Source organism: Crocuta crocuta, unplaced genomic scaffold (assembly GCF_008692635.1).
Source record: "Crocuta crocuta isolate KB4526 unplaced genomic scaffold, BGI_CrCroc_1.0 scaffold8, whole genome shotgun sequence".
Lineage (NCBI taxonomy): Eukaryota > Metazoa > Chordata > Mammalia > Carnivora > Hyaenidae > Crocuta > Crocuta crocuta.
In genome coordinates this window covers 1278747-1295371 of record NW_027532162.1, presented here as the reverse complement: position 1 = coordinate 1295371, position 16625 = coordinate 1278747, and the positions used below count along the sequence as shown (strand labels likewise).

General features: G+C 56.4%; 1 protein-coding gene across 1 annotated transcript in view; it reads right to left on the bottom strand.

Annotated features, from left to right (window-relative positions):
- Positions 1-363: 363 nt before the first annotated feature.
- The window catches only part of LOC144241881 (uncharacterized), a 16844-nt gene continuing 582 nt past the window's right edge, over positions 364-16625 (bottom strand). The window contains exons 2-12 of the mRNA XM_077776537.1: positions 13186-13747; positions 12588-12711; positions 10355-10447; positions 9375-9475; positions 7602-7778; positions 7110-7242; positions 5608-5721; positions 5199-5354; positions 4654-4778; positions 4008-4094; positions 364-1055 (exon numbers count right to left, since the gene is read on the bottom strand). Of these exons, the coding sequence (XP_077632663.1) occupies positions 1013-1055; positions 4008-4094; positions 4654-4778; positions 5199-5354; positions 5608-5721; positions 7110-7242; positions 7602-7778; positions 9375-9475; positions 10355-10447; positions 12588-12711; positions 13186-13747 (1715 nt within the window). The 3' untranslated portion in view covers positions 364-1012. The remainder of the gene's footprint in view (positions 1056-4007; positions 4095-4653; positions 4779-5198; positions 5355-5607; positions 5722-7109; positions 7243-7601; positions 7779-9374; positions 9476-10354; positions 10448-12587; positions 12712-13185; positions 13748-16625) is intronic.

Genomic DNA, 16625 nt, shown 5'->3' with positions numbered 1-16625 from the left:
ACATAAAGCAAATACAGACCCAGGTTTTTGAATTGCTGGGTCAGTTAAGCGTCCAACTCTTGGTTTCACCTCAGATCATGATCTCAGGGTTCATGCGTTCGAGCCCCACACTGGGCTCCGTGCTGATGGTGTGGAGCCTGCTTGGGATTCTCTCTCTCCCTCTCTCTCTGCCCCTCCCCTGCTTGTGCATGCTCTCTCTCTCTCAAAATAAGTAAATAAAATTTTAAAAAAGGAACTACAGACCCAAACTGCACGTTTCTCTTACAATATATAAAAATACTACCTACCTGAGCCCAGGGTATCTGCTAACGCAGTGTTTAAATCCTTATACAAGGTCCGGGTCACAGCGCACAAATGCAGATGTACCGGAACTCCTCTTTTATTTTCCAGAAAAGAGAACAAGGATGAGGAGAACAAAAAAAAAAAGGAAAAGGAGAAACGACTGCTTCCGACTCCAGCGTTAACCACAGGCCTGTCCGCTGTGATTACTCACGCAGCCCGGAGGCGGCGGTAACCAAACATCCACCCGGGATGCTTCCTGTGGCTGCAGGACAACTGTCCCTCTACTCACAGCTCTTTTGACACCAGGCGTGTAGGTGTCCACACCAGGCAAGTGTCCAGGTGTGCGACACCAGTTAATGCCGACGCTGCATCAGACAGTGGCTGGAGCTGCAGGAATCTTGAGACTCTCCTCACCCGAACGTCTGGGGTTCACACCGGCTGCTGGCTGGGCCCTCAGGGGGGTCGCTGGCTGGGACACCGGCACGTGGCTTCCCGCAAGGCCTGGCCTGCCTTTAGCTTGGTGGCTGGGTTCCAGGGTCAATGCCCCACATATTCCTTCTGATAGAAGAGTCCAGACTTCTGAAGGACTGGCTTCCTCCTGGATATCAGGCTGTCATTCATGAAGTGGCCACGGGGTGGGTGCTGGGATCAGGGGCACCCAGATCCTTCGCCTCAGGTGGGTGCCGGAGCCACACAACTTCTACAGCCCGAGGTCGCCTGAAGCCACAGTTCACCTCCACCTCCATTCAGGGCAGTCAGAGTTCAGCCAGGCCCTGGGGGCAGAAAGACCAATGTAGCAGGCCTCTGCCATCAAGACACTTGCCACTGAACAGACAAGATAGCTCTTGGCCAGAGGAAGACTGTGTGTGCATCTCGGGAAAGAAAGTGAGCAACAGACTTGGGGGTCTAGGAGCCAGGCCTGGAAGGAGGAGAACTTTCACAGACGGGAAGGGCACTCCAGGTAGGTGGAACAGAACATACAAAGATGTAGAGACAATCTGTGTGACCCATATGAATTTGTTATTTTTATTGGGGGAAAAAATGACCAGATATTAATAATCTCACTAAGTCAGCCGACAGCAGCACAGGGGCAGAAGAAGGGCCCAGTGCAGCTAGATCAGTGGTTCTCAAAACATATTCAGTGGAATCCCGGAGACCTGAGATTCTTCAGGGAATCTGTGAGGTCAAAATTCTTTTCATATGCCCCTTTCACCAAGTGGACATTTACACCTATGGCCTGAAAGCCATCATGGATAAAACTTCTGGAACCCTGGCCCACACCAAAGCAGTGGCACCAAATTCTACTTGTGTCCTTCATCACCATGCACTCAGAAAAAAAATCCGGTTTCACTTTAAAAGGTGCTGATAAAAGAGAAAAAGCATTACTCTTATTAAATCTCAATCTGTGAGTGCACAATTTCTTAATATCCTACATGAAGAAACACACAGTTTGTACCTAGCCCTTGTGCTGCACAGCAAAAGACAACAGCTGCCCTGAGGTGCCGGGAGCCGAACTTCATCACCCACCTGATGGCACAGCCCAGGAAGCCCACAAGAGAACACCGCACAGCAGTTCTCTGAAAGTGAAGGTACTGATATCTCTTCTGCTATTCAATCAGCTTATTTATCTTAGTAGGCATTTCCCTATAACTTAGCAGTTAGTTGATCATTAAAGGCACGCTAAAGAAAACATGTCCCTGTAAAAGGTTACAGAAAGGATAGATACTAAGAAAGCAGTCATGCTTCAATTTCTCTAAAGAATAGGCTCCACCTGTCTCAGCTATAACAAATGAAACTATAAATATAGAAAACAGAATTAGCCCTCTAGCTTGTAAGGCATAGAATCAGTAAGATTAAAGATTAACTCTAAAAAGTAAAAGAGCAGAAGCACAAGGAAATAACCAGAAAGCTCCCTCACAGATGAATTCCCTGGAAACATTCTGAGAATAAAAACAAAAGCCTGATGCAAACATATAGAAAGTAGAAAGCATACATAAGCTTGCTGAAGAATCAATAAATTGTCCAGATTGGTTCACTTGAGCTCTCTGTGTCCATTCCTTTGTGCTGACGCCAGCCTTCCTTTGGGGTACCCCTGGACAGGTCGGAGCAGGTTTCCTCCTCTGAGGAAAAGCACCTGTGCAATTGGCATTTGAGTTACAAGCTGAACTAGCCACTCGTTTTATGGAACACCACTTTTACTTGAAAGAATGACCCGTGGACAGACTGTTCGGTTGTTGAGTGCATTTTCTTGGAAATGAATGACGTGAGCTGGCCACTTCAGGGTAAACAACGGACGGTATTTGTTGCCAATGATAAAATTTTGAGCTCTCGAGCCAAAATTAGGATTTTGGAAAACATGTGTCTTCCACTGTGAGCTTGGGATTCACAATAGCTACAGATGAAACTGACAGCATGGTTAACAAAGGTGCCTTATGGACAAGGTCTGATAAAACATGCTGACATCTATGTCCGCATCACTCTGTGAACCTGTTTGCCAGGTGACAAACACTCAATGCTACAAAATCACGTATGGGTAGAAGAGCTGTTTCAAAGCGCAATGTAGACCAAGGGATTTTACTACAGCAGAGCATGCAAATTTCATAAAATTCATCATGCTGGTTTCAGAATCTACATCCTAATCTTTTTTTTAAAAATATTTTTAATGTTTTATTTATTTCTGAGAGAGAGAGAGAGAAAGAGAGACAGTGTGAGAAGGGGAGGGTCAGAGAGAGAGGGAGACACAGAATCTGAAACAGGCTCCAGGCTCTGAGCTGTCAGCACAGAGCCCGACACGGGGCTCGAACCCACGAACCGTGAGATCATGACCTGAGCCGAAGTCGGACGCTTAACCGACGGAGCCCCCCAGGCGCCCCTACATCCTAATCTTTAATAAACTACCACCCGTCCAGTGTGGGTGTGGTATCAAAGCAGACTGGCCACAGTTTCCTAAGAGGTATTAAAATGCCTTCTCTTTTCCCAACTGTAATTGGTCTATGAGAGGCTGGACCTTCCTTACACACTTCAACCAAAACGTGTGACAACAGATTAAACACAGCAGCCAATAAACGAGGATCTACCTGTCTCCTAGTAAGCCAGACAAAGATTTTCCAAAAATATAAAACAATGACACCCATATTGTCAAGTTTCTTGTTGTTATTGCAGAAAATAATCTCTTCATTTAAAAATCATTATTTGCCATAATGTTAACATGTTATGGGTTTATTATTATTTTAAAACACATTCATATACCTAAACAGTATTATTTTATATAAATGCTAATTTATTTTCAAATCTATATACTCGCATATAAATAATATATTGTCATTTACTTCATTTATAGTGAATTAATAAATACTCATCTTCTATTTAGTGAATTAGCAGTATTTTAACCAATATTGTAAATGAATCACCAAATATTTCTTGGCTTTAACTTCTAATACGGTAGCTCTTAGATATAACCACATAGGCTACAGTACGTAAATTCGGTAACTGTTCAGAGGAAAGGGGTCCTGAGATCAAGACGTTTGAGAAGGGCTGGCCTGGGGCACAAGGTGCAGGACCCAGGCTGGCGGAGCATCATCTGCTACAGCAACTGGACCTCGCTCTGGCCGTGCCCTTCAACCTGGTTCCCTCTGCACCCCTGAAGCCACGGCCGTGGCCATGGCTAGGACCTGCCCCATCATCTCCTCTGGAGGGGTGTTCTGGAGCCTTGCACGCTTGGTCACCTGTGCAGAGCTGGGCAGCAGCAGCAGCAGCACCTTCCCTGGACTTCCACCTCCAAGTCCGCAGAGCTGCGCGGCTGGTCCGGCGGGCTAGGGAGTGAGGAGAGAGTGTCTGTGCTCGGTGAGCCTCCAGGTCTGTGCCCCTGTGACCACGTGGTCTGTGCACCCAGGAGTGTGCACAGATGAAGTCCAGAGCAGCGTCCTTCAGGGAGGCTGAGACACCAGCACATTCCCCAAGTCTCCACTCATCCTTCCCTCTGGGGACCCCCAGGCGACCTACCACAGAGCCCTGGGAACTCTGGGAACGGGGCGGGGGGGGAGCAGTCTGTGGGTGCTGCCCAGTCAAAAGACCCCAGGTGGGTGATGGTCCTGCACTGCCTGCCAAGTTTTGCTGAGGACTCTGGGCAAGTCCTTGCCAACACCCCCTTGCTCTCAGGCCTCAGTTTCCCTACCTGGGAATAGAGGTCAATGAGCTGTGAGACTCCAGCTTAGGGTTCTCAGTCCGTGGCAGCTACCAACCCCCCATACCTGGGGCCTGTGCTTTGGTGTGGCCTTGCCCCCACCTGGGCCCCTGGCAGCACCCCACCTCCACAGGCTCACTTCCCCCTCTCTACCAACCCCCTCCCCAGCCCCTTATTCTCCTTCATACCTCAGATAACCCGGGAATCTGTCCCTGAAGGCGGCCAGCCAGTTATTCACAGTCTCTCCGTCCTTGTTCTCGCTGAGCTGGAAGATCTCCAGGATGAGCTCCTGCGGGCCGTCCAAGCCAGGACCCTGTGGGGAGTGCTGGCAGCTGAGCGCCTCCTCTCTGCGGGGGACCCATTCCCCTCACCCACCTGCAGGCCCACAGCCCAGGTCTACCCCTCAGGCCCCAGGGCGGGCGCTGCTGGCCAGAGCTGCCTGGTCCTGCCGAAGTTACCTCCTGAGCTCCCCACAGGCTGTCCCAGGGAAGCCTGCCTCCTCCCTGCCCCCCGTTGCGACATCCCCACCCCTATCTCACAGCGTCGCCCATGGAAGCGGGTGCCCCAGCCTTGGGGGCGGGGGATTCGAGACCCAGTGCTGGTGGGTCTGAGTGTGGTTTGGGTGAGGACGGCACACCCGGCCCAGGCGGGGGCCCAGGAGGGATGAGAGCTGGAAAGAGAGAGCAAAGCCTCCCCTCCAGCACCCAGCCTCCCCGGGGGGGCCACGGCTCACCCTGTGCTTCCTGAAGATGTTGTCCAACTTCGCGATGTCCCTCTCCACCTGAGCACTGAGGCTTCTCCACTTCCCAGGCGCCAGCGTCCTGAGGTGGGTGGCCAGGGCCTGGATGTACTCCCCAAAGACCACCATGTGCAAACTTCGCATAATGCTCTGTCCTCCAAAGAGACAGGACAGAGAGGCCTGAGTGAGAGCTGTCCCAGGTCACCATCTCGCCAGCCTTCGTGGTGCACCCTCAGGGACGGAGGGTGGCAGGATGCTACTCAAATTCCTCCAGCACGGGTCTGTTGGAGGCCTGTCCCCACCACTAGGCATGTCGAACGCCTACCACCAGGTTTTGGGGGGCCTGCTTCAGCTTATCGGGGTGACCACCAGCAAGCCAGTCGTCCCCAAATCGGCTGCCTACCTCATACATGGGAGTGGAGGGCAAGATGGGGCAGCCCCTCAGGCCGTGGCACAGAGACTGCACAGCGTGGACCAGATCCTTGTCCTTCCTCCCGAAGTGGTCCCTCAGCAGACTCTGAGGACAGGAGGGTCCAATGTCATGGATGCCGAGGTGCCCGGCTGGCTGTTCTCACTCCCAACCTTCCCTGCCTCCTCCAGCCTTGAGCCCCTGCCTCTCCCCACCAAGGGGACAATCCTGCGCCAGAAGCTCACCCACTGTCTGTCCTAACAGCTCTGTCCACCCTCCTCCTGATGACTTCTGAGAGCATCCCAGATTCAGACTACAGCCCTTGATGCAAGCTTTTCCCTCGAGCCCTCCCGAGTCCCCTGGGTCCCTCCCCTTCCCCCTTGGTCCCCACAGGACTGGCCTGCCACCAGACCTCGATGATGCTTTCCCTCCAGATCAGACTCCCGAGGCATGGGACAGGGGCCTGCTCAGTTCTCAGCGGATGCCAGAGAGGATGGGCAGAGGGGCAAAGCCTGCCTACTTGGTGTTCTACCAGGCGACCTAAGCAAGTCCCATCCCCGCTACCCTGCAGCCCTCTACCCGCCCCCCTGCCCCGCCTGATGCAACCTCGTGGGCGCCATCTGTAAAACATGGTGCCAAGTCTAATCCATGAGCTCTGCCTGCCTGGAGCTCTGTGTGTAGAAGAACCCCGGGGCTCTGGATGGGCCAGAATGCTGGGATTGATTAGCAATGTCTGCCACAGCCCAGGGAGAGGCAAGGGCAGGATGTTGGCCATCCTGGGAGGATATGACCTCTCTGGGTCTTCCCAGATGCTCAACTCTGCGGAAAATCCAAAGACAGTTGTCTCAGGAGCCAGTCCCCATGGGGCAAAATGAATCACTGGCTAGAGCTGCAGGAATGGAGTACCCACCAGCACCTCCCATCTTCCACCCAGGAGGCCCCCATGAGGACAGGGCCCTGAGCCTCTAATTTGAACGGAAAATTCCCTCCTGTGGTTTCCACATCCTAGGAGGCCACCTTGCCCTCTCAGGGCTTCAACACAGCCAGGCCAGAGCCAGGGGGGAGGGAGGGGGAAGGGGAGCCAGTGTCAGGCCTCAGCTGGCCTGGCTGGAAAGTAATTTCACAGGTGGAGAAAGGAAGAGAGGTCTGGCCAGAGGGGACAGAGGGAGGTACCCTCAGTGAGGAGGGGGCCAGGCCTCATAAAGTGGCAGGGAGGCCAAGCTAAGCCCACTCACCCAGACGGACAGAACCCCTCCCTCAGGTCAGACAGGAAGCTGGCCCTGCCCCTCTGGCGCAAACAGAGAAGTCGCGCTGGGGGTCAGAGGGCCTGACCAGGAACATCTCCAGCCCAGTCTGTCACGGGTGCCACGTCCCTCCCCAGCAAAGGCTCTGCTGGGCTGGCCGAAGCCCAGGAAGACACAGACAGGCGCCTCTTGCCCAGGTTTTCTGGGAACAGAGGAGACTCCACTCCAGGGCTGGGGCAGGGGTGGCATCACCTGGCACAGGGCTCTGACTCTAGGCAGGAGGTGGTCCCGGCTGTGGTCCTCAATGACGTGGATGGCGCCCTCCACAGCGGGGCCCAGGTCTGCGGGCGGAACGTGTGCCTGGCTCAGCTCCTGCCACGTTTTCCTGTTGGGGCAACCAGAAGGGGTCCTTGGTGCCTGGCCCAGAGCACACCGGCCACACCGGTGCCCCTCTGTGCACCCCGGGACAGATGCTTGTCTATCCCATCCCACTGTTGTTTCTGTCTGTATTTACAGACTGTTGTATCCACGTGCCTTAAAATGCAGAAGGTACAGTGGAAAACTCCTCTCCCTGAGGCAGACGATGCTGTCGGTACCTGATGTTTCCCTACGAAATGATGCAATTCTAAACTCAGGCGGGGGTGTTCTTCTCCACTTTTTTCACAGATGGCAGCAAATCTGCGGAGCACACGGATCGGCCTGCTGCCTAGCCTGCCTGAGCCCATGGGCCCTGCCCCCACGCACCTGAGGATGCAGCAGTTTCCCAGCAAGTGTACCTCGGGGAAGGCCCCCGCAGGGGCGTTCTGCTGCAAGAAGCGGANCCCTCCCACCAGCCCCAGGCCCCTCCCGCCAGCCGCAGCCCCTCCCGCCAGCCGCAGCCCCTCCCACCAGCCGCAGGCCCCTCCCACCAGCCGCAGGCCCCTCCCACCAGCCGCAGCCCCAAAGGCCGGGTCCTTCTCCACCTAACTGCTGCTTCCTTCACAGAACCCCAAATGTGGGTGGCAGTGGCCGACATGTTGACAAGGCAGCCAGGATTACTTGGGCTGGCTCTGTGCCAGACCCACAGCCAAACGCTTCCTAAAAACATTTTCGTTGAATGCTCTCGATGACCACGTGTGGTAGATGCTTGAGAACAGGATGGGAGTGGTTTTTTCCTATGGCCTTGGAACTGCGGCTAACGCTGTATTTGAGAAGCCCTCCCTCCCCGGCTGGTGAAGGAAGAGGCAGGCAGCCGAGGCAGTGCTCCTGGCCCCGGCTGGAGCTGCCCTCCTCAAAGTCTGGTGAGGCCTGGGGGTGCTCTCAAGAAGAGGAGGCTGGCACCCCGCGCCTGGGCTGAGCCACTGAAGGTGCTCCAAAGCAGAGAGCAGGGAGAGGCTGGGGGGCAGCACACACCCCCTGCTCCCCGAAGGCAGGAAAGAAGGGGTGCCCTCATGTGTCTGAGTCCCTGGAACACAGATCAAACTGGCCGCCCAGCAACATTTTCTTAAACGTTTAAAACCTAGCTGATTTCACCTGAAAATCCACATCCCTGGCCTCTCTTGAGTAACCTGCCTCACATTCGCCCTTTATGGAGCCTGGCCCAGCTGAGCACAGCCACTGAAGGCCCCAGAGAAAGGAGCCTCGTGGTGTGGTCTACACAGCGCTTTGTCCAAGACATGCTTCTTACTCACAGGGGCCCAAGGAGCTGCAACCCTGGGCCTCGCCCCAGCCCGTCAGGAAAGACGCAGAGTCCCCACCCAAACCCTGAGGCTGGGGCAGAGCTGGGTGTGTGGCTCAGGAGTTTGGTGGCTAAAAGCAGAGGAAATGGGGACATGGTAATCTACCAGGTCCCTGACCAAGATCAGTTATTTTAATGCTTATTTATTGGGGTGGGGGAGGGGCAGAGAGAAAGAATTGCAAGCAGGCTCCACGCTCAGCAAGGAGCCCAATGCAAGTCTCAATCCCATGAAAGACGAGATCATGACCTGAGCTCAAGATCAAGAGTCAGACACTCAACCAACTGAGCCACCCAGGCGCCCCCAAGATAATATTTTGATGAAATATATTAAAAAATCAAAATCAATCCAAAACATCCATGATGAGCAAAACACTAAGTTTTAAATAAAAACAGAATTCCACCTGCATGTTCCACCTGCCCTGCTGGGCTTCCGCTTCCTCCCAATCCTGCCATCCAGCATGGGAGCCCCAGCCATGTGTGGTGTTTAAAGGTCAATTAGCTAAAATTAAATTTAACTGGAGTCCCCAAACCCAAACTGGTTTGATAGCCACAGGAGGCTGGAGCTGCCATGTCAGAAGGTGCCACCATGGGACATTTCCACAGGCACGCAGGGGCCACCACCAGAGCCAGGCGGAGGTGAAGCAGGCCAGACTGGGGTCACCCGAAGCCAATGCTGACCCCTTTTCCTGCTCCAGGCACTGGCCAAGCACATGGTAGCGGTCAGAGGCTCAGTTAGCACTCTAACTGGGGTCAGGTGGACCCAGCCACCTTCTCTAGGCAACAACCACCTTTTCACTGACCTGTTCAGAAACTTTGAAAATGTTTCCAGAACCGTGGCTTGAACCTGGCTGGTGATCGCTAGTCCAATGGGCCGTGCTGCATCTATGGTTTCTTCCAGCAGCTGCCGGTCAAAGCGAGCGGGCTCTCAGTGGGGAGAAACCCAATCACACAGACAGTGGACCCTGGGAGAATGTCCTCTCCCGACTCTGACCTGTCACAGCTGTCGTTACAGGAAGGGCTGGCATGCAGGGGCCGTCCCCACAGCCCCACCGCAGCTGCCTGCTGCCCATAGCACAGAGCAGATGCCTCCCCCCAGGCCCTCACGGCCCCTCCCGGCCACACCCGCCCTGGCAGGCTCTCTCCCTGGAACCCCCCACTGTGTCCTGCAGTCAGCCAGCCTGAAGGACCTCCTCCTGCCCACGCGTGGCTAGGCTTCTCCTGTCTGGCCCAGAGGCTGCCTCGGCTCCCCCGGAAGCTGCCAGTCCCCCACCCGACACTCTGAACAGGGCTTCTTGGCATAAAGGCCTTGAGGATGCATACCATCTCCTTTTCTCCCTCAACCCTGAGCAGTCAAGAGAAGTCACAGAAACTCCCAGCACAGATCCTCTAAAGACAAAAAGCCCCCCCCCCGCACAGTGGCCTCTCCTCCGGAGCCAAACATCCTTCACTCCTATGGCTGCTCGACCCTCTCATCCAGGCGTCCCCAGACACTGGTCTCTCGGCAGGTCCTACCTGAGGTCCGGGCAGGCCCATGAGCTGACACATTCCAGGAAGAGGCCTCCCCCCTCAGTATACGCCCTGCCGCCCCACACCGGGACCCCATCTGCCTGTGCCCGGCGCCCTCAGTCACTGACGCCGTCCTTGCTGCTCATGCGCCCGACCACCCGTCAGTCATCGCCCCCCAGCACCCTTTCCTCCCGCCCCCTCCCCACCGGGCGGGGTGCTCAGGAAAGGGCCAGGGGCCCACGCGGTGGCTGGAAAGACGCCGCCTGGTGAGTACCTGGAGGATCTCCAGGAACGTCGGGCAGGAGGACTGGGCCCAGTGTCTCCGGTCGCAGCTCAGGACTTTCCCCAGAGCCTGCTCCAGCCTTTCCTGCCCAGAAAACAGTAAGAGCAACTTCGATTCCCTTGCTCCCTCCAGGGCACACAGCTTCCACCCCAGCTGAGGACCAGAGAGCAAGAACCAGAGCCCGCCCAGGAACCCCCCGACCAGCGGCCTGAAATCCCCCCACCCCCAGACCCAGCTCTGAGTAACCCTCTCCTTCACAGCCTCCTGCCCGCTGTGCATCATGGGTGGTCCGTGAAGCACCCTCGAGAAGCACCCTCCTCCCTGTTCCTGGCGAGGCCACTGCTCCCATCCCCATGCACTCATTTCCCGAGGGGGGGGTGATGGGAGCTACCACTCCTGGGGGCCCCAGGGTCCAGGGACACACAGCCGGGGGACACACGGGCCATGGACCACTGGGGACCAGGTTGCACCAGGGAGCCCCGGGGCCTGGACACCAGCTCCTGGCCAGAAACCTGAGTGTGGCCTCTCAGGCCCAACCCCCAGCATGACGGAGGCTGTCCCTAGCAGGTTCCGGGGGGACGCTGCCCTCCTCACCCGGGCTTGCTGCTTGGCCAACACAGTGAGGTGGGGGGAGGGGGGACTCAGGTTGGCTGCCCGTGCCCCCACCCAGGTCTCATTCCTAGCCCAGGCACGTCCATCTGGAGGCCTGCTTACTGGGGTCCCTTGGCAGGCCGTGGCCTTCTCTGCGGAAAGGGACAGCCTAGAAGTGGATTCTCTCCACCAACTCAGCGCTCAGTACTTTTCCACTCCTAGCCCTGCAGGAGGCCCGTGTCTGGCTGCCTGGACAGGAAGAGGAACCGGATAACACTTCGGCGGATGCTAGGCCTTGCCCGGCATGGGCACCTGGCATCGTCCCTCTCGCTGACATCCCCACATGACGGCCCAGAAGGCCACGCTGTCACTTGCATGCTGGCCGCCTGTCTGAATTAACCACTTGACAGGGCAGCACAGCCCTTGACGGCCGGAGCGTGGAAGAGCAAGGAATGATAAACCCCGTCTTCCTTAATTCGGTGCAGGCGGCGACCCCACAGTTTCCGGGAGAGCCGCGAAGGACAAGGGACCTCGAAACTCAAAGCCCTGAGTGTGCAGGCAAGGAAAAGGCTAGGTGCTTATATACCAGTTACTGGAAAATTCCTGTTAAACCGATACCAATCCTCTACTTCACGGTCGTAAAGCTTATTCCTCAGTCTGTTAGCTGGGAAAGGTAGAGGGCTTTGCTGCGCCCCAGTGTCTCCTCCACGGGGTCCGTGACTCTTGACCTGTCTGAGCCAACACCAGGAATGCCATTATGGGAAATCACGTTTGTTAAAAATGATCCTGGGGCGCCTGGGTGGCTCAGTCAGCTAAGCATCCGAGCTCAGCGCAGGTCATGATCTCCTTGTTTGTGGGTTCGAGCCCTGCGTCAGGCTCTGTGCGGACAGCTTGGAACCTGGAGCCTGTTTCAGATTCTGTGTGTGTGTCTCTCTCTCTGCCCCTCCCCTGCTTGCACTCTCTCTCTCTAAAAAATAAATAAACCTACAAAAAAGGGAAAAAATGATATTAGGGGTGCCTGGGTGGCTCAGTTGGTTTCACGTCTGACTTCAGTTCAGGTCATGGACTCCTGGTTTGTGAGTTCCAGCCCCGCCTCAGGCTCTGTGCTGTCAGCACACAGCCCACTTAGATCCTGTCTCCTTCTTTCTCTGCACCTCCCCACTTACACTCTCTCTCAAAAATGAATAAACATTAAAAAAAAAAAGATCATAGTAGAAATTGTGACGTCCCCTTAAGTCCTCTCTGTCTGCCAAGGATTAACCATATGCACCCCCCCTGGGGCGGCTGGCTTTCCACCCGAGGCTCACTGGCCCCACCCTACAGCCCCCAGCGTAGAAGAGGCCGGACTGCACTCACTGGTCAAGGCAGCAACCTCTGGTCGGTGCTCTCTCTCTGGGCCCGCGATACACCTCACACCCTCACACCTCAGACCCACGGCACACGGTTACCTCCCACGTGACCAAGCTCAAGGGCCAGAACCGGCCCGGCACCACCCCCGCAGCCCTAGGAGTGGACTCGGGCTCCGGCTCAAGCCCACCCCCCGGGGCCCACCCTGGCCCATCCCCTTTCCTGCTGTCCACCAGATGCACGGCGAGGAGGCTTCTAGGTGGCAGATACTCCTGGATCTATTTACCTGGGTCAGCCTCACCAGCTCCTCCTGCCTTTGGGACATCCAGGTCACAAACATCATGGGGTCCAAGAGGTGCCCAACTGTGGGCTCCGGGGCGGCAGAAGGTGCGTTCAGAAAGCTCTCCTGGCTGGGTTGGAAGGAGCCATGAGGGGCCCAGAGCCGAGCTGGGCTTGGGGGAGGGGCTGGGCTGTGGAGGACAACTCAGCGCCAGCCAGGACTCCAGGCCAGCCTCGCTCCCTCCCCAGCCTGTGCTGCCCACCCCTCACCCCTGCACAAGGCCCAGGCACTGGAGAGGGCAGCCGGGAGTGAGAAACAGGAGCGAGAGGCTGTGTTGGCGTAGGCCAGTCTCAGTAGTCACACAGGTGTGACCGTGAGCCCCCGCACACGCACAAACACACCCTAACGTGCTAACGCCCCTGCACGCAACAAACACACCGACACACGCATACATGCACACTAACACACGTGTGTGCACACGCTTGTCCCCAAGGCGGGGCTGCATCCGCCCTTCTCCGGCCACCAGTCCTGCCCAGGAGGGCCCTCGAAAGGCCCTGCACCGATCGCAGCCCCGGCCCAGGGACCCTCGCCCAGGGGCACTCACCCCAGCTGCCCGAACAGGGCCTCCTTGCCCCAGGTGTACAGCTCGCAGCAGCTCTTCCAGTTGGCACCGCAGGACTGCGTGAGCTCCGCGAGGCGGCCGAGGAGGGCCTCCTGGAAGCAGACCCTGTAGCTCGCCCAGAGGCGGGTCCCCAGCCGGCTTGCCCTCTGGGACCCCAGGCCCTGTCTCACGGCCTCCCCTAGCTTCTCCAGGAACGGGCCCAGCTGGTCCCTGGGGTCCATCCTGGGCACTCGGGCCTCGGCGTCCCTTCTCAGCAGCCTCTCCAGCTGCCCGTCCCAGGCGGCAACGCCGCCATCCTCGAGGGTCTCAGCCTCCGGGCCCGGGGGCTTGTGCTGCGCCTGCTCCACAGTGGCCAGTACTGCCTGGAGCTTCAGGTCCAGCTCCTTGCTGTGCCCGGCCCCCTGCAGAGCCTGCTGCACCACCTGCCACATGCCCTGGGCCACAGCCTGGTACTGGGGGCCGCAGTCCTGCCCCTCCTTCTCCGACTCCGAGATGCTCAGGTAGGCTTGCAGGAACTGCCCCTCCTGGAGCAGCTGCTGGAAGCCTGGAAGGAAAGAACCCAAAAGAATGGCTCAGCTTGAGGGGGGAGCTTGGAAGAACAGGGGAACTGGGGAGGGAGAGGGGCACCAGCCCAGGATTCTTCACTGGAGTAGGGTGGGTGTGGGCTGAGCTGAAGAGCTTTGGGAGGGGCCTGTGGCCGCCGGGGTCAGCAGGACATGAGTTTGTTACAGTGGTTCCGGAAGACCAGCAGGCTTTCCACGGTGGCCTCTGCAGCAGAAAAGCTTCACACAGACAGTTCCTTTCCATGAGCCTCTAAGCTCCCAGGCGACTTATGGTCTGCGCTTTCATCAGCGGAGCCTTGTTAACCCACGATGAGGCGGCAAAGGCACTCTCCCCACCACAGGCACAGAGAGGGGCGGCCAACAGAGGCAGTGGAAGATGTTCTCAGAAGGAATGCCCATCAGGACCGCCTGGGGGGCTCACGCAAGCCCAGGGTGGCGTGTGCATTTCTTTTTTTTTAATTTTTTTAAATGTATATTTATTCTTGAGAGAGGGGGAGACAGCATGAGCAGGGGAGGCGCAGAGAGAGAGAGAGAGAGACAGAATCGGAAGCAGGCTCCAGGCTCCGAGCTGTCAGCACAGAGCCCGATGCGGACCCACAAACCCATGGACCCAGCACAGAACCCACAAACCGTGAGATCATGACTTGAGCTGAAGTCGGACGCTTAACCGACTGAGTCACCCAGGCGCCCCCACATGTGCATTTCTGACAGGTTCCCAGGGGTGCTAACGGAGCTGGTCATCTGCCAGGAGGAAGGAATCTGAAGGGAAGAATTCCACTTTGTGCCCCCAAGAGCCTCAGCAAGACGCTGCAGCCTGGAGCCTCAGGAGGCAGGCTCTGATGAGACAAATCCGAAAGAGGAATTTGGGGGGTGGGGGAGGGGAGGGTTGTCCAGAGCACTTGAACACTTGGACACCTATTCTTGTGGACTTCAACTTAAAGGGGCAGTTTTGAACTTTTAATTCTCCCTGGAAACTTCAGAACGGGAGGGCTATATTTCAAGTTAAGGCAGAGCGCCTTTCCGTCGTCAAGGGTGAACGCGTGCCTGCTGCCCCTTTCCTGGTCTTCTTTCCTCACAGCTAGAATGCTCACGTGGTGCCAGGGGCTGGGCGGCCATCCTGGGCCTGGACAGGGCCTGGGCACGGAGGAGCCCTGGACCACCTCCCCAAATCTCCCATGAGAGAAGCACGTTTTATCTTGCTTTATTTTAGTCCACCAGTTTGCTGGGTCTCCCAGGAAAGCAGCTGAACTTAGAACAATACAAAGAGCTGAGGAGGAGTGGAATGTGGGATGGAAATTATTTTGAACCAAAGCAGGACAGCCTTCAACAGCATTTTACTATTCTGAGGGTGAAGAGTCCCTGTCTACTTCTCGTTGATAGTAATTAATTAGATTAGATGGAAGTAGGAACCGTGGCCCCTGGAATCTCTATGCTGTCCCCAGGGGCAGGGGCTACCTGGACAGCATGCCCCTTCCTTCCAGAGCTGGGCCACCTGGCACGGCAGCCCCAAGCCACCCGTGGTTACTGAGCCCTCGAAATGTCAAACCTGAGCTGTGCTGTCAGCGTGAAACACACACCAGATTTCAAAGACTTAACCTGGGGGGCGGGGGGGGGAGGGGGGGGAGGTGCGGAGAATGTAACATACCTTAATTTTAATATTGATTGAATGTTGAAACATGTTGAAGTACTATCTTGGCTCCATTGTGCTGAATATAAGATATTACTAAAATTAATTTCACCCATTTCTTTTTATCTATTTACTGTGACTCCTGAAAACTTTAAATTACTGCCTGGCTCACGCTCTGTCTCTTCAGACAGCGATAATCTAGGACACACTGGCCCCTCTCCCTCCAACACAGGATTCCAGTTTATCCCACACCAACCTGGCTCTTTTCTGGGTAGGGGGTCATGATCCCCCTACCTGAAACCAGAAGACTTGCCCTTACAGAGTCCTGAGGTCTCCCAGGCTTCCTACGAATATGACCATGCCGATGCTGCTGTGGGCACGGGCCGGGCAGCCAAAGGCCAGGGAAGCCCCCCGCTGCGTTCACACATGCCCCGTGCAGGCCCATCGGGCCACGCACGGCTTGGCTGTTCCAGGCCAGCTGACCATCTCCCGGTGTCACAGGTCAGCAGCCCGTGTCACAGGTCAGCAGCCCGTGGGGCCAGCCACAGCTGGTGAAGGAAACTGAAAAGTGGCCCTCCTGGCAAGGATGCCGTGTCACCGGGCACAGGGCTAGCGAGAATATGGGAGACCCTCACAGATCCCATCGCCTGTGAATCCGCCAACAAACACTTGTCCCCTCTTGGGTGACGATGCCCGTCACCATCCAGGCACCAGGGATACAAAGGCAGCTGGTGAGACCTCACCCCCCCAGAACCCCACACTCCCATTGTGATTCTGGAACTTCCCACTGACCTCATGCGAAACCTGAAGCATCAAGAAAACATTCCCCAGATTAGAAACGTACCAGCTCCTCCCAAAAAACCAGACCCTCCCACAAGCCCACTAGGTCCCGTAGCCTTAACAAACAGCAGCTCAGCCCTGCGCTTCCACTCAAGGCCATTCCGTGAGCTTCTCTGGCGCAGACCCACGCTGGGACACACGTATGGCTCACACCCCCCAGCTCCAGCTCCACCCGGGCTCCTCTTCTCCCTCTCCTGCAGCCTGAGCGCTGGGGGCACAGCCGAGCAGCCAGCTCTGCTAGCCTGGATTTGAACCTGACCTGCTCACTTGCTGTGCGACTCGATGCCCCCGAGCCTTGGTTTTGTCAGCTTCGAAGCGCGGTTTGCATGTAGCCCGCGACGAGGGGTGTCTCACAAGCAGGACGACTACAGGCTGGTTTGCTCTGTTCTGGT